The 23,331-nt window shown below is 43.2% G+C and overlaps 2 protein-coding genes across 3 annotated transcripts in view; one reads left to right on the top strand and one right to left on the bottom strand.

Moving 5' to 3' along the window:
• Positions 1–5,049, top strand: part of LOC140317668 (probable carboxypeptidase X1) — a 9,846-nt gene extending 4,797 nt beyond the window's left edge. The window contains exons 6-12 of the mRNA XM_072395146.1: positions 313–509; positions 588–767; positions 1,968–2,165; positions 2,243–2,339; positions 3,614–3,753; positions 4,227–4,329; positions 4,603–5,049. Coding sequence (XP_072251247.1) covers positions 313–509; positions 588–767; positions 1,968–2,165; positions 2,243–2,339; positions 3,614–3,753; positions 4,227–4,329; positions 4,603–4,913 — 1,226 coding nt within the window. The 3' untranslated portion in view covers positions 4,914–5,049. The remainder of the gene's footprint in view (positions 1–312; positions 510–587; positions 768–1,967; positions 2,166–2,242; positions 2,340–3,613; positions 3,754–4,226; positions 4,330–4,602) is intronic.
• elp1 (elongator acetyltransferase complex subunit 1) lies at positions 5,035–23,331 on the bottom strand. Of its 2 annotated transcripts, XM_072395144.1 has the most exons (36): positions 23,248–23,331; positions 22,414–22,599; positions 22,183–22,335; positions 21,964–22,045; positions 21,150–21,230; positions 20,929–21,014; positions 20,653–20,843; positions 20,463–20,586; positions 20,262–20,355; positions 19,696–19,926; positions 19,447–19,617; positions 18,756–18,834; positions 18,497–18,652; positions 18,267–18,373; positions 18,088–18,191; positions 17,942–17,995; positions 17,756–17,861; positions 17,477–17,592; positions 17,306–17,379; positions 15,682–15,760; positions 14,926–15,005; positions 14,699–14,836; positions 14,376–14,461; positions 11,626–11,774; positions 10,998–11,121; positions 10,746–10,843; positions 8,780–8,981; positions 8,632–8,693; positions 8,486–8,548; positions 7,969–8,029; positions 7,712–7,825; positions 7,449–7,548; positions 7,249–7,376; positions 5,767–5,918; positions 5,197–5,272; positions 5,035–5,123 (listed from the first exon to the last, which is right to left on the bottom strand). In XM_072395144.1, exons 2-36 carry the CDS (start codon positions 22,561–22,563, stop codon positions 5,056–5,058), a joined length of 3,939 nt encoding a protein of 1,312 aa, XP_072251245.1. In that variant the 5' UTR covers positions 22,564–22,599; positions 23,248–23,331; the 3' UTR covers positions 5,035–5,055. The 2 variants fall into 2 exon arrangements, with proteins under 2 accessions (XP_072251245.1, XP_072251246.1); XM_072395145.1 differs by lacking the exons at positions 5,035–5,123; positions 5,197–5,272; positions 5,767–5,918; ... (2 more) ...; positions 7,712–7,825; positions 7,969–8,029 and adding an exon at positions 8,161–8,390.

Here is a 23,331-nt window from a genome sequence, read left to right as displayed (position 1 = left end):
ATCTACTCCAATAGAGATGTTTAGTCTGACCCAGTTGTTTATGTCATCCTAAGGTCTTGGACCATTTAAGGTCATCTATTGTGCTGTATGAGCAGAGTGGAAAAGTACCAGCAAGGTTTATTTAGTAAAATACAGAATATGAATACATAATATTTAAGAACAAAGCCAATTATAACAGTGTAAAATCTTGTAATTATGAAATGCATGTCTCAGTTGGGGCATCTTGTACTCTGCTTTTTGTTGAAACAAAGTTGAAGTCAAAATCCACGTTTTTAACTGCATTCAAACGTCTGCGTTTGGCGCCCCCTGCAGGAGAACCAGAGTTCCGTTACATTGCAGGGATGCACGGGAACGAGGTGCTGGGCCGCGAGCTTCTGCTTAATCTGATGCAGTACATATGCCAAGAGTACAAACGAGGAGACCAGCGGATTGTCCGCCTGGTCAAAGAAACTCGCATCCACCTCCTGCCTTCCATGAACCCCGATGGATACGAGATGGCGTTTAAAAAGGTGCATGTTGAGAGCTCAACGACAGCTTCAGATATGAACGCTGAATAACAATCAAATCAAATTTCCTTCCATCCACAGGGCTCAGAGCTGGCAGGCTGGGCTCTGGGACGCTACAGCTACGAAGGCATCGACATGAACCACAATTTTGCTGATCTCAACTCAGTGATGTGGACCGCCATTGAATTGGAGACAGACCGCTCCAAACTCATCAACCACTACTTCCCCATCCCTGAACAGTACACCTCGGAGGAGGCGTTTGTAGGTGACACACACGAGTGAGATGATGCATAAAATCAGCTGCATATCATGCTCTTTTATCTCTTACCTGTTACGGTGCTATTTAAGGTGGTAAGTAGCACCTTGACAGATGTGGCCTGAGAGTGAAGCAGATGTGAATATGTAGGTGGACCAGGATTATCTTAAGCGCTTTCTGCAGCTGCACCAGAAAAAAAAGCAATCAGTTCTGCCTAAATCCACATGAAATAAGTCAGCAATCTTCTCCAGAGGTCTGTGGATTGAGGAAGGACAGTGAGGGTGACCTTGGTGTGTTTACTCCAGAAACTTACGGGTTTCTTCTGCCTCCCAAAGTTGACCCAGTTGACCTTTGACCTTTGCTCTTGTGTGTATTTGGTCAGAATTGATTGCTTCTGTGTGGTTCTGACAGACGGATCCTGTTTTTGCTCTGTTAGACATGCCAACCTTTATTTATTTAAATGTTTCAGCAAATATAGATCTATTTATTGATTTATTTAGGTAGACCAGGATTATCTTAAGCGCTTTCTGCAGCTGCACCAGAAAAAAAGCAGTCAGTTCTGCCTAAATCCACATGAAATAAGTCAGCAATCTTCTCCAGAGGTCTGTGGATTGAGGAAGGACAGTGAGGGTGACCTTGGTGTGTTTACTCCAGAAACTTACGGGTTTCTTCTGCCTCCCAAAGTTGACCCAGTTGACCTTTGACCTTTGCTCTTGTGTGTATTTGGTCAGAATTGATTGCTTCTGTCTGGTTCCGACAGACGGATCCTGTTTTTGCTCTGTTAGACATGCCAACCTTTATTTATTTAATTGTTTCAGCAAATATAGATCTATTCATTGATTTATTTAGGTAGACCAGGATTATCTTAAGCGCTTTCTGCAGCTGCATCAGAAAAAAAAGCAGTCAGTTCTGCCTAAATCCACATGAAATAAGTCAGCAATCTTCTCCAGAGGTCTGTGGATTGGACAGTGAGGGTGACCTTGGTGTGTTTACTCCAGAAACTTACGGGTTTCTTCTGAATCCCAAAGTTGACCTTTGACCTTTGCCCTTGTGTGTATTTGGTCAGAACTGATTGCTTCTGTCTGGTTCTGACAGACGGATCCTGTTTTTGCTCTGTTAGACATGCCAACCTTTATTTATTTAAATGTTTCAGCAAATATAGATCTATTTATTGATTTATTCAAAGTTTCCAACTCCAATATCAGGTGGCATCTGAGACCCGAGCTGTCATCAGCTGGATGCAGAATGTTCCTTTCGTTCTGGGAGCCAGTTTCCACGGAGGCGAGCTGGTGGTCACCTACCCGTATGATATGACCCGGGACTGGGCGCCTCGCGAGCACACGCCCACTCCTGATGAGAGCTTCTTCCGCTGGTTGGCCGCAGCCTACGCCAGCACCAATCAGGTCGCCCGCCACACTCATTCATAAAGATGTTTTGTGACAGGTGGACTTAAGATATTAATTCAGTCTCATATAACCAGGCGATGTCAAACCCAAACCGGCGGCCGTGCCACAACATCGACTTCCTCAGATATAACAACATCATCAATGGAGCTGACTGGCACAATGTACCAGGAAGTAAGAACGTGTGCGTTTTTATTGTTGAGTTCAGTTCAATTCAGTTTTATTTATAAAGCGCCAAATTACAACAATTGTCATCTCAAGGCACTTGAATAATACAGTCAAATTCAAGCCAATTGGAATTCAATTCATTGTAATAATAATCCAATGAAATCCAATTCATTAATTTCAAAATAATCCAATTCATTCATATAGAGCCAATTCAAATAATAATATCCTAGCTAAGAAAACCAACAGATTGGTTTGATTAATTGGATTTCATTGGATTATGATTACAATAAATTGAATTCCAATTGGCTTGAATTGGACTATATTATTCAAGTGCCTTGAAATGACAATTGTTGTAATTTGGCGCTATATAAATAAAATTGAATTGATAACTGAAGGCTCTGCCTCCCATTCTACTTTTAGAAAATCTGGGAACCACAAGGAAACCTGCAGCCTGAGAGCAAAGTGCTCTGTTGGGGAAACATCCAACTGTGAGATCTTTAAGATGTGATGGAGCTCGGTCATTAAGAGCTTTATATGTGAGGAGAAGAATCTTAAATTCTGTTCTGAATCTAACAGGGAGCCAATGAAGAGAAGCTAAAACTGGAGAAACATGATCTCTGCTGTTAGATCTCATCAGAACTCTGGCTGCAGGGTTTTGGATCAGCTGGAGGCTTTTCAGAGAATATGTGGGACAGCCCAATAATAAAGAATTACAGTAGTTTAATCCTGAAGTAACAGATGCATGGAGCAGTTTCTCTGCATCACCCTGAGACAGGATGTTGATTTTAACAATATTACCAAGGTGAAATAAGGCAGAAACCTGTTTTATATGTGTGTCAAATGATAAATTCTGGTCTAAAAGTGTGACTTAAATCACAGTGACATGATAATAAAGTTTAGTTTTAGAGTTTGTTGATAGCCACCGTTCAGACGAACCTCTAAACTTGAGTTTAGAATCCATATCAGCCACTTTATGGAGGATTTCACGTGTATGGATCACCATCTGCTGCTGTGAATAACATTTATAAACAGCTGTGATGCCTGAAGTATGTCCCAGACATGTAAAAAACAGCTGGTTAAACATCTGAGTGGGTTGTATCCCACTTTGCTGACATGTTTCAGCTTTAACAGAACAGTTTATCTTATTTATTGATGATAGTAGATTAAAATAAGTCACATTCACCCTCGATTGAGCCAAAAAGGTTGACATGCTGTGGTTTAAATGGAGCAAAAGTACTCATCTCTGGGAGCCTGAGCTGCTGAATCGTCTTTACTTGCAGGTATGAATGATTTCAGCTACCTTCACACCAACTGCTTTGAGGTGACGGTGGAGTTGTCCTGTGATAAGTTCCCTCATGCCAGTGAGCTTCCCATCGAATGGGAGAACAACCGGGAGTCTCTGCTGGTTTACATGGAGCAGGTCAGGCAGCACAAACACAAGCTCTTCCTCCGTCTTTACCGGCACATTCATACAATTTCATCTTTAATTTGTCTTCAAGTTCTGTGGAACAAAACTGTTAGAAAAATTATAGAGTTATACTATGAGAAAAGCTGCAAGAATAAGAGTTTCCTCCTGTCTTTTGGTTTTCATTATACTATGTAGCAAGCAAAAGTGTTTTGACTGTCTGAACTCGTCTTCCCATAACATTAAAGGGCGAGTAATGTATTTTCCCATAACATTGAACGTCCCTTTCCCATAACATTGTGTGGCCAGCAAGCATAAACAAGATAAATAGCATTAGCACCATTTAGTTAGTCAGACAACTCTGAGCAGCCTCCTGACAGGTTGTGCCGGCTTGTCTCTTTCTTGCAAGAAATAAATATTTTGTGTTAATCCAGCGACTCTGAGCCTGATTTTAGGAGACTTTTTCTAACAAAAACCTTTTGTTTCAGGTTCATCGTGGAATAAAGGGTGTGATTCGGGATAAAAACACAGGGGCTGGAATAGCTGATGCCATCATCAAAGTTGAAGACATTGATCATCACATTCGATCAGGTGCAGTCTCATTTTATATATCAAGTCGTTTTAATTTAAAAGCAACACGTAAACACAGTCATTCATCAAACAAATTAAGAGTTTTAAACTATTTATTTAATGTACTTCAAGGCTTCTCGGCACAATTCTGCGTGAATGTTCTGCAAATGTTCGATTTATGGCTGTTGAATGAGAAGAAATGTTCCATTTAAATCCAGAACATGCTGTAGGATTCCACCACAGTGGCTTTGTAACATCTATGCAGTGCTTTTGTCTTCTGGTCCCGTCTTGCAGTGGCTGATGGTGACTACTGGCGGCTGCTGAATCCCGGTGAGTACAAGGTGACTGTCAGCGCCGAGGGCTACCTGCCCTCCTCCCGCACCTGCTGGGTCATGTACGACCACCACCCCACAATCTGCGACTTCCAGCTCTCCAGGGTGCCCAAACCGAGGCTGAAAGACGTCCGGGTAAAAGGGGGAAAACCTCCAAAGGACGTGCAGCTCAGGCTGCGGCGGCTGCGCACGCGAAAGCTGCGTTTCACGACCAAAGTCATCAACCAGAGGCGCGCCGCAGCCACCGCCAAACGGACCAAGAAGGTGCCATGAGGCGCCAAGAGAAGGAGAGCCACCGGTTATTTATCAAAGATAAACCAGCCGGGGGGGGTGGAAATAGATGGATGTGATATCAGGACAGAGGGGGCATTTAATCTTTATTACAGTTAGAAATATAAAACGACTTTGTTTACACTTAGTGAATAATAGCGAGCTTCCACTTGACGTTGTTTCTCATCTTCGGCGCCACCGGGACCTCAGGTTCTGCAGAAAGAAGAAACCCATCAACACCGATGGATCACATGAGATGAATAAAGCTTCCATCACTTCCACTGACCTTGGGAAGCTGCAGGTTTCTGCTGCTGTTGGAAAGAAGCCATGATGCTGTTTGCAGTGGAGTTCGGCCCCGTGAGCTGCAGTCAGAGCAGAAAACGATGTAAAAATAAAGAAATAAAGGGATTGGATGGTATCAACTCTTTTTTTGGCATTATTTACACCTCTTTATTTCAGTGAATCTATAAGATTAACTCTAATTTGTTCACTGAAGCTTTGAATCTTGGAGTTTGTCCCTCAGCATCTTGGTTTTTTTTGGATCTGACTGAGAAACTTATGAGTAAATCTAGTCCAGAGCAGCCATTAAAAAGAAAAACACAAAGCTGGAATCAAAGGGGATATTATCCGTCTCGGCATCTTAACTTGGCTGACTTATTGACAGCCTTTTAAGAACCACTTAAGGGAACACTTTGTTTTAGTTTACCCGGTGGTTTGCAAGCCATCATCAGCTTTTATTGAGCTGTAAATAATCGACCCAACAGATCTGTTTGTGTTAAACTAATTACTGACACAACATTGTGTGATCTAACTGAAATGAGAAGGCATTTCTATGATGATGAGGTGTTCGATTTACCGGAGCTTGGCTGCCCTGCAGGCCTTCGGGCCACATCTCGGGAACAGCTGCCTCAATCATCTGCAGAGCCTCCTCGTACGTCAGCTGCAGCTTCTCTGCCTGCTTATCAAAATGGAAAAGCACCAAGGCCTTCAGCAGGCTGTGGACCTCCTCTGTGGGGGATAGAAGGACAGGTTTAGGTTTTAAGTGCATGTTTTTGAACACCATAACACTCTGACACCTCCGCTCTTAAAGGGGAACTCCGGTATTTTTAAACCTTATTTCTGGCATGAAATACGTTCATCTGCTCACTGAGAACAGTTTGGTGAAAGTCGGAGTCCTTCAGAAGATATTTAGATAACTGGAGATCCATATAACGGAGTGAACGGGGCTTAGAGGATGCAGCCTCTAAATAAGGCATTATCTGTCTTTATTTCACCAATACTTTAAGAAGAATGAATGAATGAACGTGTGCTATAGCTCTGTTAGCTCATAGCTGCTGTTATGTGGCTACTTGCAGCTAAAGGAGAGCTAACGGAGGGATTTCTACACAGGCACTCTACTGGGACCACTTCATCCACACGCCCCCCTGCAGCACAGCTTATTCACTCCGTGCTCTGTGACAGTCGGCTAACTTCACACAGAGTTTGCTGCTGATAGTTTTGTGCAACATGGCAGGATATTTATCAGATTTTGACGACGTGAACGACGACTTTGAGTAAGATGGACGTTCTTACCGGAGTGAATAAACTGTGCTGCAGCGGCGGGTCGATGATGTCATCCCAGCAGAAAGCCCTCTATAAGCCCCCCGATAGCCGCCAATAACAACACCACAGCAGCTATGAGCTAACAGAGCTATAGCACACGTTCATTCATTCATTCTTCTTAAAGTATTGGTGAAATAAAGACAGATAATGCCTTATTTAGAGGCTGCATCCTCTAAGCCCCGTTCACTCCGTTATATGGATCTCCAGTTATCTAAATATCTTCTGAAGGACGCCGACTTTCACCAAACTGTTCTCAGTGAGTAGATGAACATATTTCATGCCAGAAATAAGGTCTAGATTTAAAAATAACGGAGTTCCCTTTAAGTGTAGTCAGAAAGTAACTTTGCATTTATGTACAAATCAACAAGGTTAATACCAGTAATATCTTGCTGGGATCCCCCCCGTTGCCATGTCAACACAGCAGAATTCAGTGCATATTCTGACGTCAAACTAAAGACTAAAGGCTCAAAGTATGATGTAAGAAGCCAAGTTTTCTGTTTCTTCAGTCAATGCAAAGATGTGAGTCTGAGTTAGTGAAAATCTTCCCCCTGGAAGGAAACCCTGCGGTTTTATTAAAGCCTGTGTTCAGCCTTTAATAAAACCTGAATGTATTTCAGGACAAACCGATGCAAACGAGAGGTGTGACTAAAACAAAACAGGGTTTTTCTGTAAGAATGAGGGCTAATTTGAACATTTAAATCAGCAGCATATTCACACGAAGCAGGCGTGTCTGTACCTCTCATCTTGTCCACGGTGGTGATGATGTCACTCAGAGCGTACATCAGGGCCCTGTCCTCCATCGGGCTTCCCTCCTTCAGACTCAGCTTCTTTCTTTCTGCTTTTCGCCGGTTCTTGGATGACCTCCTGCAAGGCGGAGCAGCACATTAGACCTCTGACGTACAGACATATCTGTTAGTTTGTGCGTGTCGGTCTTACGAGGAGATGCGGGAGTTACTGTGGGAGTATTTGGAACCGGTCATCACACTGCTGGCCTCGGAGTAAAGCTCTGCATCAGGACAGTCCAGACCATCTTCATCTGATGAGGAAGAGGAAGACAGACGGTTACTGCGATACTTGGAGATGAAAATGCGATATCGATGGCACAGTTTTGTCTCCAGGGCGTTTCCTGCCTCTCGTCCAACGACAGCTGGACCCTGAAGTGGATTAAATGGGAAAAGAAAGTCAGGACTGATTCTCACCAAGCATGTCCAGCCTGGCTTTCTCCTTCTGCTCACGAACTGCAGCCAGCCGGCTCCTGTGCCTCGTGAATGTCGCCACCTGAGTGTCCAGGAAGACCGTCTGACTGTTGGCGGCTGAAACGAGACAAAGGTCCTTGAATGCATCCTCGTTTCATTCATCTTTTAGGAAATAAGAGTTCTGATTCTCTCTTCCACAGTAACTGAACTTACCACCATTTAAGGCGCTCACATTACTCACATGGCTGAATGATTCTTACCATCTAACAGTGCAGGTTTCAGGTTGGTCTCAGTGATATCCTGCCTCTTGTGAATGTAAATCTAAAACAACAAAATAAACGCTGTTATAATAAACTACAGGAACATGATTCTGAATCTAACAGGGAGCCAATGAAGAGAAGCTAAAACTGGAGAAACATGATCTCTCCTGTTAGTTCTCATCAGAACTCTGGCTGCAGGGCTTTGGATCAGCTGGAGGCTTTTCAGAGAGTCTGTGGGACAGCCCAATAATAAGGAATTACAGTAGTTCAGTCCTGAAGGAACAGATCCTGAGACAGGATGTTGATTTTAACAATATTACAAAGGTGAAATAAGGCAGAAACCTGTTTTATATGTGCGTCAAATTATAAATTCTGGTCAAAAAGTGTGACTCAGTGATATCCTGCCTCTTGTGAATGTAAATCTAAAACAATAAAATAAACGCTGTTATAATAAACTACAGGAACAGGATTCTGTGCATTAAAAAGAGAAAGAAACAGCAAAAAGCAGATTACTGACCAATCTGAGTGCTTCCTCCCAGACTGCACCAGTGATCAGAGCCAAGATGGCTTCCTCACAGTCCTGTTGGAAATGTAAAAAACATGCATTTGTCAAAGCAAAAATCTGATCCACCAGCAGTGATTTGGATGAATTGTTCATCTTACTTTGGCGTACTGATCCAACAACAGAGCAGCTTCTGAGTACCGCCTCTGTTCAGTCAGCTTCTCTACGAGAGACAGAAACAGAAATAATCAGTGGGACTCATACCAGATATTTCTGCCTGTCAATCTGACTTCCCGTTGTCATGGTTACCTGCCAGGTCTCTGGCCAGGAGAGATAGCTGGTCGGGCGGCAGCGGTATCTGCTGTGCCACGCAGATGGCGTTTCTCCAACTGGAGCTGCCGGTGAAAGCCTGCAGCGCCCTCACTGGCTCTCCACATCGCCATAGCAACAAGCCAGCCTGCTCTGCCTGTTGCTGCTCCACCAGGTGTTCGGCGTAAGCACAGCTGAGAAACTGGAGGCCGAAAGGCAAAATGCAGGGAAGGTGAAAGTCATGTTTAGATGCCGATATAAAATCTTTGACTAAGTCATTTCCATCAGAAAGATGCATTACTCTGTTTGTGACATATTAAACATGATGTCACAACAACAGACTGACAGGCGACACACAGTCACTGCGTTTAATGAGCGCCATCGGATCGGATTAATGGCTAAATTACAATAAAACTGAGTTATTCAGCTCATGGAGAAGCCTTAATCTGACTAAGAATCGGATCGGATCGGGTTACGACCCCGAGATAAGTTATTTGCAATTATCCTCATACAGCTGCATTAATACAGCATGTATATCTGTGACTTAAAAACAGCCGAGTTTAGTTAAAGAGTCACAGAACATGTTAACACTCGGTTACATGAGTCCCATCGGATCGGATTAATGGTTAAATTACAATAAGACTGAGTCATTCAGCTCATGTAGACACCTTAATCTGAAAAGAATCGGATCGGTTACTCTCGATCTAATTAAGACCCGAGATAACTCGATCCAAAACGACAGCGGATCGGATCGAGCGTTCTGCGCATGCTCCAGATCTTTTCCCGCGATCGTCACCCGGAAGTGGAAGGAGACGATATTCCTGTTGCTGCCGTCAGAAAGAAAGAAACAACGCGATGGAGAATGCTTCGTTGTGCATCGTCTGTGCCATAACCAGCTCATCACAGATGGAGAGGGACGCAGCTTCATCTCGCTCTGCGTTCGCCATCTTTCTGAATGCCTGAGTTTGTTGTTGTTGGTGGTGAAGACGTCAACAGGAAGTGGCTCTATTAGCGATAGCTGAAATGGGGACAGCGCCACCTATGGTACCGGGGTATGACCTGCTTTGTGCCAGTGATTCCATTCATTCACCGCCATATATCCAAGGATAATTACCCTCAGATAAGGAGCAGAACCCAACTGTAGCTGTAATCCAGTTAATCTCATCATGTAAACCCACTGATTTTTACAGTTAAAATTTAGATTTTTAGCAACAAAATGACTTGTAACTTGCCTGGAAATAGCCTTTACGATTCTTGTATTCGTGGGTAATAGAGCCAACTTGGGCCTACGACGCATATGGACAAGGACAAGTAATGATATCTACTGTGACCAGGGCCTAAGATTAAAGTGCTAAAATTCCTTGGAATAGTATTCAGACTGGACTGCATCCTTTTTAATGTGTTTATAGGAGTGTTGCCAGTGTCCCCTTACATGATCTACTGCTTTTTATCGACTTCTCAGCTGATTAACGTACCAGCGCACACATTGTTGACTGCAGATTAACATATTGGAAGGTTATCAGTGACATTTAAACCGATTCCCTGTTCATCTTGTCAGAGTTGTGCTATTTAACTGCTTCATCTAAAGTCAAACGAGTAGCCGGAAGGCAGACATAACGCCAAAGGAGGCATGATTCCATCATTGCCTCCTTGCTCAGTGAGGATGAAAATAAGCGATGGATGACTTTAATGATGGCTGCTTGACATATGTTTGGACTTCTATAAGAAGCTTAGGCTGCTTGCATAGGGTTGCACCTATATTGACAACACAAGCCTTTACTGCTACACAAGCTAACACTTTTATTTGTTAATTCATGCAACATTACTGTGATGCAAAGGAAACTAGACTTGTTTCTTTATGTGTAAATATAACTGTGTTGAAAGCTTGTGCAGAGAACAAATACAAATGCTGTTACAAATAGCTGTAATCCAGTTAATCCCATCATATAAACCCACTGAGAGTTACCTTGTACTGATGACTCTCTGCTGCGTACAGTTTCAGAGCTTCACTGTAGAGCTTCTGCTCCTTCACCAGCTGCAGAGCTTCAGGAAAATGTTCCTCTCCTGAGCACAACAAGCAAATCCAAACTAAACCTTTACAGGATATTAGCGCCCTCCACTCTCAGCAGATGTGACAATCTTTAAGTTTTAACAGATAAACTGTGTTAAAGGTGTGAGGAACAGAGGAGGCAAAGCTGACAGAATCACTCAGACTGACCACACTTGCTGAGATGGATCAAGGCCTTCTTGTAGCGTTTCAGGTGTTTGTCGATGGTGTAACGTTGGTAGTTGGGCTCCAGGCTCTTCAGCATGTTTAAGAAAGGCAGATACTCTTTGGGGTCCTGCAGAGAAATACACTCTTTCACTGTCAGATTACAGCGTATATTTTTATTTTTGATTCATTCATTCATTTGATTCAAAAGAACTGAGAAGCAATCCTGGTGTTTTTACATGAGGCCACGTAGAATACAGAACTATCTCAATACTAAACAATGCAGTAAGCTTCCTGTTTCTCTTTAAATGTGCAGCGGATATGTTAGCATTTGGTCAGCGGTAAACATCCTGGAGCGGCTCTGAGATCTGTATCGTTATAATATTCAGTGTTTGCATGTTCTTTTCTGATATAACTTTTCATTTCAAGCAAACCTCTAACAGTAATAAATGAGAAACCTCATTATTTAGCAGAGGTCTTACATCCGAGCTGAGTATCTAATAAGGTTCGGGAGCTTTTCACTTCGTTTAACCATCACTTCAGTTATGAAAAGTGTAGTTGAAATACTTCTCTTACATATTGTTTTATTCTTAATGATGCAACAGTACTATAAGACACTGTCTTTCATTCGTACCTTTTGGGATTTCTCAGCCACCATGAGAACCAGGTCAAAGTCGTATGTTCCCAGAGAGTGTTCGTACAGATCATTGACATTGACGAGGAAAAGCAGGTACTTCAACGCCTCTTCAGCGCTCACAGCACCTGGAGCATCTGGAGGGTTCTCTGCTTACACACAAAGGCACGACTTAACAATGGAATAACATGGAAAGCAGATGAATGAAAAAGGAATCCCGTAAATTCCAGACTATGAGCCGCTACTTTTCTTCCAGGCTTTGAGCCAAAAACATTTTGCCTCGTAACATTAGACCAATAAAATGAACGAATCGTTCACAGCGGTCCACTGAAATTGTTCGATAAATCAAACACACTTACACTAAATTATTGTAAATCGGTCCTTTGTTCTCAGCCTCAACATGTAAAACAGACGAAGAAATGCATATGATGCAGTTTCTGATCAGTCTGAGATTGTTTTTACCATCAGTGTTACAGACACAGTTCGGGAAAAAAAGCATTTACGCCATGTATTTGTACGTTAGTGATAGGTATTTAAGTTAAAACCATCGGTGTTACAGGCACTGTTCAGGAAAAAAAGCATTTACGCCGCGTATTTGTGCGTTAGCGATAGGTATTTAAGTTAAAATTATCAGTGTTACAGGCCCTGTTCGGGAAAAAAAAGCATTTCCGCCATGTATTTGTGCGTTAGCGATGGATATTTAAGTTAAAACCATCTGTGTTACAGGCACTGTTCAGGAAAAAAAAGCATTTCCGCCATGTATTTGTGCGTTAGCGATGGATATTTAAGTTAAAACCATCAGTGTTACAGGCCCTGTTCAGGTAAAAAAGCATTTACGCCACGTATTTGTGCGTTAGCGATAGGTATTTAAGTTAAAACCATCGGTGTTACAGGCCCTGTTCAGGAAAAAAAGCATTTCCGCCACGTATTTGTTCGTTAGCGATAGGTATTTAAGTTAAAACCATCGGTGTTACAGGCCCTGTTCAGGAAAAAAAGCATTTACGCCATGTATTTGTGCGTTAGCGATATGTATTTAAGTTAAAACCATCGGTGTTACAGGCCCTGTTCAGGAAAAAAAGCATTTCCGCCACGTATTTGTTCGTTAGCGATAGGTATTTAAGTTAAAACCATCGGTGTTACAGGCACTGTTCAGGAAAAAAAGCATTTACGCCACGTATTTGTGCGTTAGCGATATGTATTTAAGTTAAAACCATCGGTGTTACAGGCCCTGTTCAGGAAAAAAAGCATTTCCGCCACGTATTTGTGCGTTAGTGATAGGTATTTAAGCTAAAACCATCTGTGTTACAGACCCTGTTCGGGAAAAAAAGCATTTACGCCACGTATTTCTGCGTTAGCGATATGTATTTAAGTTAAAACCATCAGTGTTACAGGCCCTGTTCGGGAAAAAAAGCATTTACGCCACGTATTTGTACGTTAGCGATAGGTATTTAAGTTAAAATTATCAGTGTTACAGGCACAGTTCGGGAAAAAAAGCATTTACACCACGTATTTGTACGTTAGCGATAGGTATTTAAGTTAAAATTATCGGTGTTACAGGCCCTGTTCAGGAAAAAAAGCATTTACACCACGTATTTGTGCGTTAGCGATAGGTATTTAAGTTAAAATTATCGGTGTTACAGGCCCTGTTCAGGAAAAAAAGCATTTACACCACGTATTTCTGTGTTAGCGATAGGTATTTAAGTTAAAACCATCTGTGTTACAGGCACTGTTCTGGTAAAAAAGCATTTACGCCACGTATTTCTGCGTTAGCGATATGTATTTAAGTTAAAACCATCAGTGTTACAGGCCCTGTTCGGGAAAAAAAGCATTTACGCCACGTATTTGTACATTAGCGATAGGTATTTAAGTTAAAACCAGCAGTGTTACAGGCACTGTTCTGGTAAAAAAGCATTTACGCCACGTATTTCTGCGTTAGCGATAGGTATTTAAGTTAAAACCATCAGTGTTACAGGCCCTGTTCGGGAAAAAAAGCATTTACGCCACGTATTTGTGCGTTAGCGATGGATATTTAAGTTAAAACCAGCAGTGTAACAGGCACAGTTCGGGAAAAAAAGCATTTACACCACGTATTTGTACATTAGCGATAGGTATTTAAGTTAAAATTATCAGTGTTACAGGCACAGTTCGGTAAAAAAAGCATTTACGCCAAGTATTTCTGCGTTAGCGATAGGTATTTAAGTTAAAATTATCGGTGTTACAGGCACTGTTCTGGTAAAAAAGCATTTACGCCACGTATTTGTACGTTAGCGATAGGTATTTAAGTTAAAACCATCAGTGTTACAGGCACTGTTCTGGAAAAAAAAGCATTCGCAGCATGTATTTGTTTATGTTACCATACACATTTAATTAAAAGTTTTAAAATCCTCACGTGTAACATCTTTCTGTGTAAATATCTACAAAATGGATTTTCTTTTTTAAATTAGAGGGTGCGGCTGCGCTCTATAGTCTGGAATTTACGGTACTTATTTCAGCCAGTGAATGCTTATGTGTGTCGCTGCTGTGGCTGCTGTGGCTCCTGCAGCTCCAGCAGCTCCTGCAGCTCCTGCAGATCCTGCAGATCCTGCAGATCCTGCAGCTCCTGCAGCTCCTGCAGATCCTGCAGCTCCTGCAGCTCCTGCAGATCCTGCAGATCCTGCAGATCCTGCAGATCCTGCAGCTCCTGCAGCTCCTGCAGCTCCTGCAGGTCCTGCAGCTCCTGCAGGTCATCAGTGTGTCCGAAGTGGACTCACCTCGAAGCTCGTGGACTTTGTGCAGAGCGATCTCCAGCTCTGGAACCGTCTTCTTCACATGAGCCGTCAGTATGGACAGACAGAATCTGGATGGAGAACATGAAGAGTTCAGAGCTATTTGATGACAAATTCTCTGCACACTTTCCATATCATCGCTTTGCATTTCCTTGGTTTTATAGTATAGTATGTTTAAGCTGTGTTTTCAGCCATTAAGTCTGGATAAAATTATTTGGATGCACAATATTAATATAAAACAGAGCAATTATGTTTCTGACGATCAAACTACTGTCTGCCACACTAATTGACATGAAAACATCACTAACTTGTTTGGATCCATGGACTCCATGGCGCTCCGTAAAGCGTCACACACCACATCAACCTTTTTTTGCCCAGAGGCAGCCTGGGGCTGGGCTGGGCTGCTCTCAGGACGGGGGTACATGCTGCTGGTCGTATCCTCCTCTCTGGGTTCCACAGGAAAACAAACATGTTACCAGACAAGCCGTTTTTGCTCATGTGAGAATCCACTCGCTTGACCACGACTCAGCCTTACTTCAGCTCGGTGAGGAAGAGGTTGATGTGGTTGATGGAGTCAAGCTGCGTGATGAAGGTCGCTACATTTTCCAGGAAAGCCTGAAGAAGAAGACTGAAAGCATTCAATTCTATTCTTGTCACAGTCTTAGTACAGTTATAAACATCTGTAAACATGACTAGATAATTGATATTTCTCATTTAGAGTCCCACTATCATGGATAGGACTGTAGCGATACACTAATCTCACGATACGATACGATACGGCATTCAGCAAACAATTCGATACGATTTGATACGATTTGATGCGATACGACTTAATATACATCATTTTCTGACAGATTTAAAGGGACAGTGTTGACATGAATCGTCGCTGATTGACAAGACAAACGGAAACAGACTCATGTTTATGTTGTGAATATTACATCATCAACCTGCTTGTTTTATTTGCTAAATACCTTAAACACAAATCCAAATTCTCTAATCACAAACCATCTTTTTTCATTTTTGAGAAGGAGCTCAAACAATAAATTACAACAATCCTACGTTCTATAAACAGAAAAGCCATCAAAACCACCAGTTATTCACTTTATATGACATTTTTATGAACTAACCCCCCCCCCCCCCCCCCGGCATTGTTTTGTATTATATTAATGTTTTCAGTAATTGTAACGTCTGACTTTTTTAATAAAGTTTGCTAAAAAAAAAAGTTGGTGTGATGAAATTCTATCTTTAAATGAGAGCTGCCAATAAGAAACGTGATGAAATCCATGCATACCTTTGGGTTGTGATCATAAAGGAGGTTCAGGTTGATCCTCAGCTTCCTCATGCACTCAAAGGTTTGTCTGAACCACAAACTGTCAACAAAAACATAAAACAGATCAAAAAAGCTGCCAATCTTTGGCTTTTCAAAGAAGTGGAGAGTGTCTAATAAACATTCAGTCCCACATAAAATCCCTCTGTCGTGGTTTCAGGTATTTATCGGGTCAAGCTCAGCGAGTACATCCCACACGGAGGCTCTGAAACCGGCTCATGGACAAAAACACACAAGACTGATCAACTTTAAGAGTCTATGAGACTGATTGGACACTGGAAGCTTCAACAGATTTCTGCAGCCCAGTGAAAAATAAAAAAAAAAACAGCCTGATTATCAGCCACCCTTCATGTGGCCATAGCTCACAGGCTTGTGTCCTGACAGGTTGCCATGGTTACTGAACGTAACTGCAGTCGTGTGTCTGGAGCAGCTCTCAGAGAACTGAGACTGAACTACTGGAGATGGAAAAGGATTCAATCTGCTGGCTTTGGAGGATGATTCAGCATCTAAGAAAAACTGTTAAAACACGCTACTGTTGGCTTATTAACACGATAACAGAATGTTATACTTATACATTACAAGTTTACTAAGTTTAGATTCAAATAAAGGTCTGGATGGATGCGTTTTTTTGTCTAAATCCATTCATAAAACCATTTTAAATTCAATTCAATTCAATTTTATTTATAAAGCGCCAGATTACAACAATTGTCATCTCAAGGCACTTAAGTAATAAAGTCCAATTCAAGCCAATTGGAATTCAATTCATTGTAATCATAATCCAATGAAATCCAATTAATTAATTTAAAAATAATCCAATTCATTCATATAGAGCCAATTCAAAAATAATATCTAAGGGAACCAACAGATTGGACCCAAACTTGTCTTCAGTCCAATCTCCCGTCCTGAGCCTGAGGGACTGTGGAAAGGAACGACTCCCTTTAACAGGAAGAAACCTCTGGCAGAACCAGAACCAGGAAGAAACCTCTGGCAGAACCAGAACCAGGAAGAAACCTCTGGCAGAACCAGACTCAGGAAGAAACCTCTGGCAGAACCAGACTCAGGAAGAAACCTCTGGCAGAACCAGGAAGAAACCTCTGGCAGAACCAGAACCAGGAAGAAACCTCTGGCAGAACCAGACTCAGGAAGAAACCTCTGGCAGAACCAGACTCAGGAAGAAACCTCTGGCAGAACCAGAACCAGGAAGAAACCTCTGGCAGAACCAGGAAGAAACCTCTGGCAGAACCAGACTCAGGAAGAAACCTCTGGCAGAACCAGAACCAGGAAGAAACCTCTGGCAGAACCAGAACCAGGAAGAAATCTCTGGCAGAACCAGACTCAGGAAGAAACCTCTGGCAGAACCAGAACCAGGAAGAAACCTCTGGCAGAACCAGGAAGAAACCTCTGGCAGAACCAGACTCAGGAAGAAACCTCTGGCAGAACCAGACTCAGGAAGAAACCTCTGGCAGAACCAGAACCAGGAAGGGTGGCCATCCGCCTCGACCAGCTGGGGTTTGAGAAGACAGAAAAGAGGGAAAAGAGGGGGGGAAAACATCAACTAACGAGCAGATATGACAGATGTCAAACTCACCTGTCCAACCACCTCCTGAGCTGGGCCAGCACCAGTGCTCTGTGATGTATGGTCTCCAGGTTTCCCCGAGGCATCTGGAACCGAACACAAGTGAGACCAGAAGGTAAAACTCTGGGTTTGTTTTTAGAACAGAAACCGTGAGGCTGGCAGCAGGTGTGTGTTTAAGCCGACCTGTAGAACCACTCTGGTGTCTTGAGGAACCACAGTGACGATTTTGGATCCTCTCTCCACTCGCCGAAGCGTCTCATCATTCTGACCTCCATCTGAGGCCAAAGCTGCCTGCAGGCCTGAGGGGTCAAAGGTCATTCAGCTCAGCTTAAAAGAAGACATCTGATCCTGTTAATGCCTCATGGACAGAAAAACAATGCCAGTGCACCACAGAAATGCATTATTTTTGTATTTAACCAGAACAAAATGGAGCTTCCCGGCATGCGTTTGTGTGCATCTCACCTTTAACTGTGAGCGCGCTCAGTTGGAGGCAGCGGCACATGTGAGAGTGTGTGGTGATGAGAAGAAAGTCGTTGCAGACGGCAAAAGAACAAACGTTGGAGGCAAGCTGAGGAAGAAGCAGACATGAGTGAATTTCCAAAAGCCCCGCTGGCTAAACAAAGTGAGAATAATGTGTGGACATCATACCTCTGTGTCTCCAGCATACAGGTGGGATCTGTCCGTGAGACCAAGCAGATATTCCTGAAGACATGAAGCCAAAAACAGGAGAAATACTTTGGGTTGTGCACGAGAACTTGCAGATAAAGAGTCATATGAGTGCGATATGCTTCTACCTCTCCACTGATGCTGCAGAGAGCCGTTTGGATGCAGGGAACAGGAAAATTGATGCTACAGCCGCTGGAGTCACGCCAGTTTTCCACTGACGGCTCAGGACAGTCTACACAGAAAGGTAAAAAAAAAGGTCAAAAGAGCACATCATTCTGCTGCAAAGGAGTGTTGTTTGCTTACTGACCCCAGAGCAGCTTCCTGATCTGTCCGTCCTCCAGCTGCAGAGCCACATTTCCACTCTGGAAGCAGTGAACCATGCTGACCACGACACCGTCTACTTCCACCTGAGACCTGAGGCAGAAAAACAGCACAGAGACAGGCTAAAAGTTCGGTGAAAAAGTTCTATTTCAATCCTAAACAAGTGAGACAAACTCACAGGAAAAAACAAGGCTGACGGAGATGAAGTTCGCTGACCTGACAGCAAGCTTGTCACAGGTGTCCTGAACAGGGTGGAGCATCAGCAGGGTGGAGGAGGTCGGCAGTAGACCGGAACCGATGGCCACAAAAAGATCGTCCCTCAGCCACAGCAGCTGTCGCAGGGCCAGGGGGAACTGCTGAGGGACGGCCAGACTGCCGGGACACGGAGCGAGTAACAAGGAGTTTTAATTATGAAACCACGAAACAGGAGGCGGGAAGGAGCAGCAGTGGGTCGGCATCGCGAGGTTTCTGTTACCTGAAGGTTTTCTGGAGGACGAGAGGATGAGACACAGTCCTGAACACGTCGGCTGCTTCCTCAGCCTGCTCCTCCGAAGCTGCGTTGATGCCCGGTAAAAGAAAAAGGCAGATAAATAGATGCATATAGCATATATATATACACACATAGCATATAGCATATACACATAGCATATAGCATATAGCATATACACACATAGCATATAGCATATACACATAGCATATAGCATATAGCATATACACATAGCATATAGCATATAGCATATACACACATAGCATATAGCATATAGCATATACACATAGCATATAGCATATAGCATATAGCATATATATATATACACACATAGCATATAGCATATAGCATATACACATAGCATATAGCATATAGCAAACAGATGCAGAAAAAACAGAGACGTGTCACTGAGAAGGAGCAGCTCTGCAGCCCAGATGTTGAACTGCTGGCTGTGAGTTCCTGTGCACGTTGTCCACCTGAGTTACCTGCTGACGCCGTGTGACATCATCAGTTAAGTTGCTGCCATATAAAACAACACTGATGGAGACCTCTGAACACCCTTCTCTGCTGCACTTCAACTTTTTAAATGTTCCTCTCCTGATTTTCCATCATTCCAACCCTCTTTTGGGGAGGAAAATGTAAAAGTTGATTATCGTCATTAGAACAGTTTGTTACTTACGTGGGCTAAATACTGAGATCTGTCCACTGGCGCTGAATGCTGCGAGCTGATTGGTTCCCTGGGGCTGACACAGGAAGGTCACCTGGTTGACAGGTGACTTTAACTGGAGCTCAAATGAACACATGGGAGGAGGAACCACACATTTCCTGAAGGTTGTCACCAGGATTTTTTCTGAAAGGGGTCAGAGAAACATTAACATCATGTTGGAATGATCACAGCTCAGTGATCTCTCCTCCTATTGGGCCTCACCTCCATCAATCACAGCCACATTGGCGTTGTCCGCGGCGTCCAGCCCGGGGCTCCGCTCGGTCGTCCAGCCCCAGTCGTAGCTGACGCTGGTCCAGCTGCGAGTCACCACATGGAGCCGCAGGGGCCGCTCAGGGTCCCAGCTGACGCAGACTGGAGCTTTCTGAGGGTCCCGGCCAAAGTCCAGGCTCTGCTTCAGGTACCAGTGGTAGTTCCCCACCGTCCACAGCTGGACTGCAGGGAGAGAACCTCAAACTTTTATTCTTATCTATATTTCACTAAATATACTAATTTTGTTCTTGTTATTCATTTCATCTCCACGACATTCAGAACTAAAGATGCTAACAGTTAGCTTCATTTATGGCTCCTAGCTCTAGTAAAAGGGACTGGATAGTGTAGTGGTGCCACCTTCCATGTGGGAGACCTGAGTTCAAATCCCCTGCATGAAAGGTATTACCTCCAGTAGGGGTCCTTAGGCAAGACCCCCTTACCCTACATGCCTACCTGTAAGTCGCTTTGTCGCTAAATGCATAAACATAGCACACGTGTTAACATCTTTCTGAGCTTACTGTAGCTGCTGGCCTCTCCGTCCTCCCCGGCAGTCATGTCCTCCAACCAAATGGCTAAAACAGTGGAGTCGCTGTTCCACAGCAGCTCCTTCACCTGCAGAAACACACAGCAGGGTCACAATCTGATAGCTCCGCCCCCTGGATCACACCCTGCTGATCAGAACTAATTACACCTTTTTACAGAAAAGACTCAGGCTGAACCTTGGCTTGGTCTTTGCTGAAAGGCAGAGTGAAGTCTCCGTGCAGCAGGCCGTTCTTCTCCATGAACACCACGCTGTGTTTGTTGGGGTGGCGCCGACTGCTCGCTATGAGGCTGCCTGAAGGCCTGAAACGCCACGCAGGTGTTAAAACTAACTCTTCTCTTAAAGTGTCAGAATCAAAACGTTCTTACTTCCAGCAGAGCGCCTGCTCCAGGCCGTTGATGGGCTCGCTGGTGGCCTGGAGGACGCCCTCTCGGTTCCACACCCGGACCTTTCTGGCCCCAGTCTGAGGACAGATGGCGCTGACAGCAAACAGCTGACCATCTCCTCGCCATGTGACACGCGGCCTGCGGTCGTCCCAGGCTACAGCGGGCTGCATCTCCTGAAGAATATTTTCCAATTGAATGAGCATTCTTTTGAGTGTTTCAGGTTTGTTTTTATATCTTAGAAAATGGTTCTGCACTGACTTGGATCTTCCTCTGAGCCGCCTGCTTCCCCTCTGAGCCGTGAAACTGAGTCTCCTTCTTCCCCCAACCCACTGTGATGAACTTCCCTGAAAGAACATGTACATGGACTCATTTCTGAAGGCAATAATGTGCTAATTCAGCTAAAAAATAAGGCATTTCTTTAAATAAATGAACCTCTGTGGCTCCTGATTGTCACAGAAGGTCCATTTGAAGTTACTTACCTTCGCCAAAGTCGTCCTGATGGATTCCCACCTCAGTGATTGGCTCAAAGTCTTTGGTCATCATTATGATTGTTTCCTGACCTGTGAACACAAACCATTTGTAACATTGATTAAAACCTTAATATTGTTCCATATTGTGTCAGGTTTAAGACTCGCTTTATCTATCAGTCCGAACAGTTCTTCACACTGAAAAAAGCACAAATCTTTGAAGCCTTTACTAAACTTCGATGATTTCCGAATTAGAAATCTCTTCTTAAAATGCTGCAAGTTTCTTTGTCTTTTATATTTGCACAACTGACAGTCATTGCATGAGAGTCCCCTGGCAGCCACTTTGCATTCATCTCCGGTCAGACGGGCCGAAAAGGAAGAGCCCAAAGACAAAATGACTCATTTTGTGATATAACAACAAGGTCATTATAAAGGTACGGGTCAATAAATTTATCAATCAGCATTTCTGGAGAAAGATTCACAAGAATAAACACTTCTAAATAAGGATTAACTCACTTAAAAAACTAAATAAAATAAAAAAACATACAAAAAGTAGTATAAAAAAAGCACCTCACCATTTCAAGGTTTTAATGCAAGTGCTTAGATAAAGTTCAGACAAAAACTGTGTAGTTTGGTTGGATTATTGCAGCCCAGCACTGATTTGTGCTTCCGGTGTGTTTAAAAACCATTTTTAAAAGAAGACTGTAAAACAGGAAGGATGCTTCATATTTGTGCCAAAGCTCTCTGACAGTTCAAAACACTGAAAATATGTTGAAAGTCTATAATCAAAAGCTTCATCTAAATAAACTCATGTTGTCGCACTGACCAGTAGTGAGAATGACGAGCTCTTCATCGGGACTCCAGCTCATGGACGTGAGGCCGCTGTCAACACTGCCAACACACTCCAGCTGTCACAGGTTTTAGAAGAAAACTCTGTCATAATCCTAATTTAACACTATTTCTAATCTTAGAAACAACTCTTCACTCATAGCAAAGGTTAATCTGCAACTTAGAGGTTAAAAGAAGGAACTCTTTTTCTACAAACCTGACATGTGTTGAAGTTAAAAAGGACAACATCTCCGCCTGCTGTGGCCAAACATACAGATTCGTGTTCAGCCAGGTCCTGCAGTCCCACCACCAGCCCGCTGCCGTCCTCTGGGAGGTAGCTGCCGGCCGTCAAAGAGGCTTCACTGACAGCCTAAAGAAAAACGCAGGAAGGTTCAGCAAGTGTTACGAAAATCTGCCACCTGCAGATCCAAAGAAACAGGTCCTGCACCTGGCCAGTAAGGGGGTCAAACTCTGAGATGGAGTACTGAGAGGCGATGAGCAGTGAGCCGGTTTCAGCCCGCACTGAGAAGCACTGAGGGGAGCCGGGAGCCTCCAGATCTGAGCTCCGGAGGCTCTTCAGCAGCTTCAGATTCCTCATTTCACCTCAGGTCTGGTCCCGAGGGCCGAGGACGACCTGAGGCAGAAGAATGAGTTTAGCACTGAAACACGCAGCACGTCTCCACATTTAAATAGTTTTTCAGTTTCGCTTTACTTTAAAAAATGTCCTAAAGAGGCGGTAAATATAGCATTCCCATTATTATATAATATTACATATTATAGAGGTATGCAGCTATAACCCACTGAATCAGACAAACTTACAATAATTATAATACATTTATTTTCAATACAGCATGAGCTTCCCAGATATTAAATAGTGGCTGTAAATACTACTTACAGCAGTGTGGTTAAACTTGGAACAGCTGCTAGTTTCAGAAGCGTTGTAAATACTGTAAATACTCAATATTTCAGATGTTTAAGAGGCTTTAACACCCAGCTGAACAGTTTCAAGAACCTTGTGTCGTTAGCAAAGCAAATAAATAAAACACAACCTGACAACAGCGGTGGTGTATCTAAAAGTGTATTATACTAGTTAAAAACAATTGTTCATTTGGTTTATCTGACAAAAAAAGGAAATTTAAAACGCTTGACAACAGAGTGTCCGGAAATGGAATCAGACCTGCTAGCTTACTTTTAAAACAGACGTTCCGAAGTGATGTTTAAATGTATAAAAGTGGCAGCTTTGCTACTTGAGAAAACCACAAAAAAAACGTTAGAAACTCACAGTGAAGACACGCTTTTGATGCAGTATAATCAGTATCAACAACACAACAACACGCATGTGGCGCTGCCGGACTCACGACCTTCA

Source organism: Leuresthes tenuis, unplaced genomic scaffold, assembly GCF_036924035.1.
Source record: "Leuresthes tenuis unplaced genomic scaffold, fLeuTen1.0.hap1 SCAF_11, whole genome shotgun sequence".
In the NCBI taxonomy this organism is placed as follows: Eukaryota; Metazoa; Chordata; class Actinopteri; order Atheriniformes; family Atherinopsidae; genus Leuresthes; species Leuresthes tenuis.
This window is presented reverse-complemented; position numbering and strand designations above follow the sequence as displayed.

Coding starts and splice junctions, on each gene's coding strand:
- elp1 (XM_072395144.1), bottom strand. CDS start 22,563: ATGAGGAATCTGAAGCTGCTGAAGAGCCTCCGGAGCTCAGATCTGGAG. Junction 11,122..11,625: donor TGGCTGAGAAATCCCAAAAG/GTACGAATGAAA, acceptor ATTTCTCTGCAG/GACCCCAAAGAGTATCTGCC. Junction 5,919..7,248: donor CACCGTGGACAAGATGAGAG/GTACAGACACGC, acceptor TATCCCCCACAG/AGGAGGTCCACAGCCTGCTG.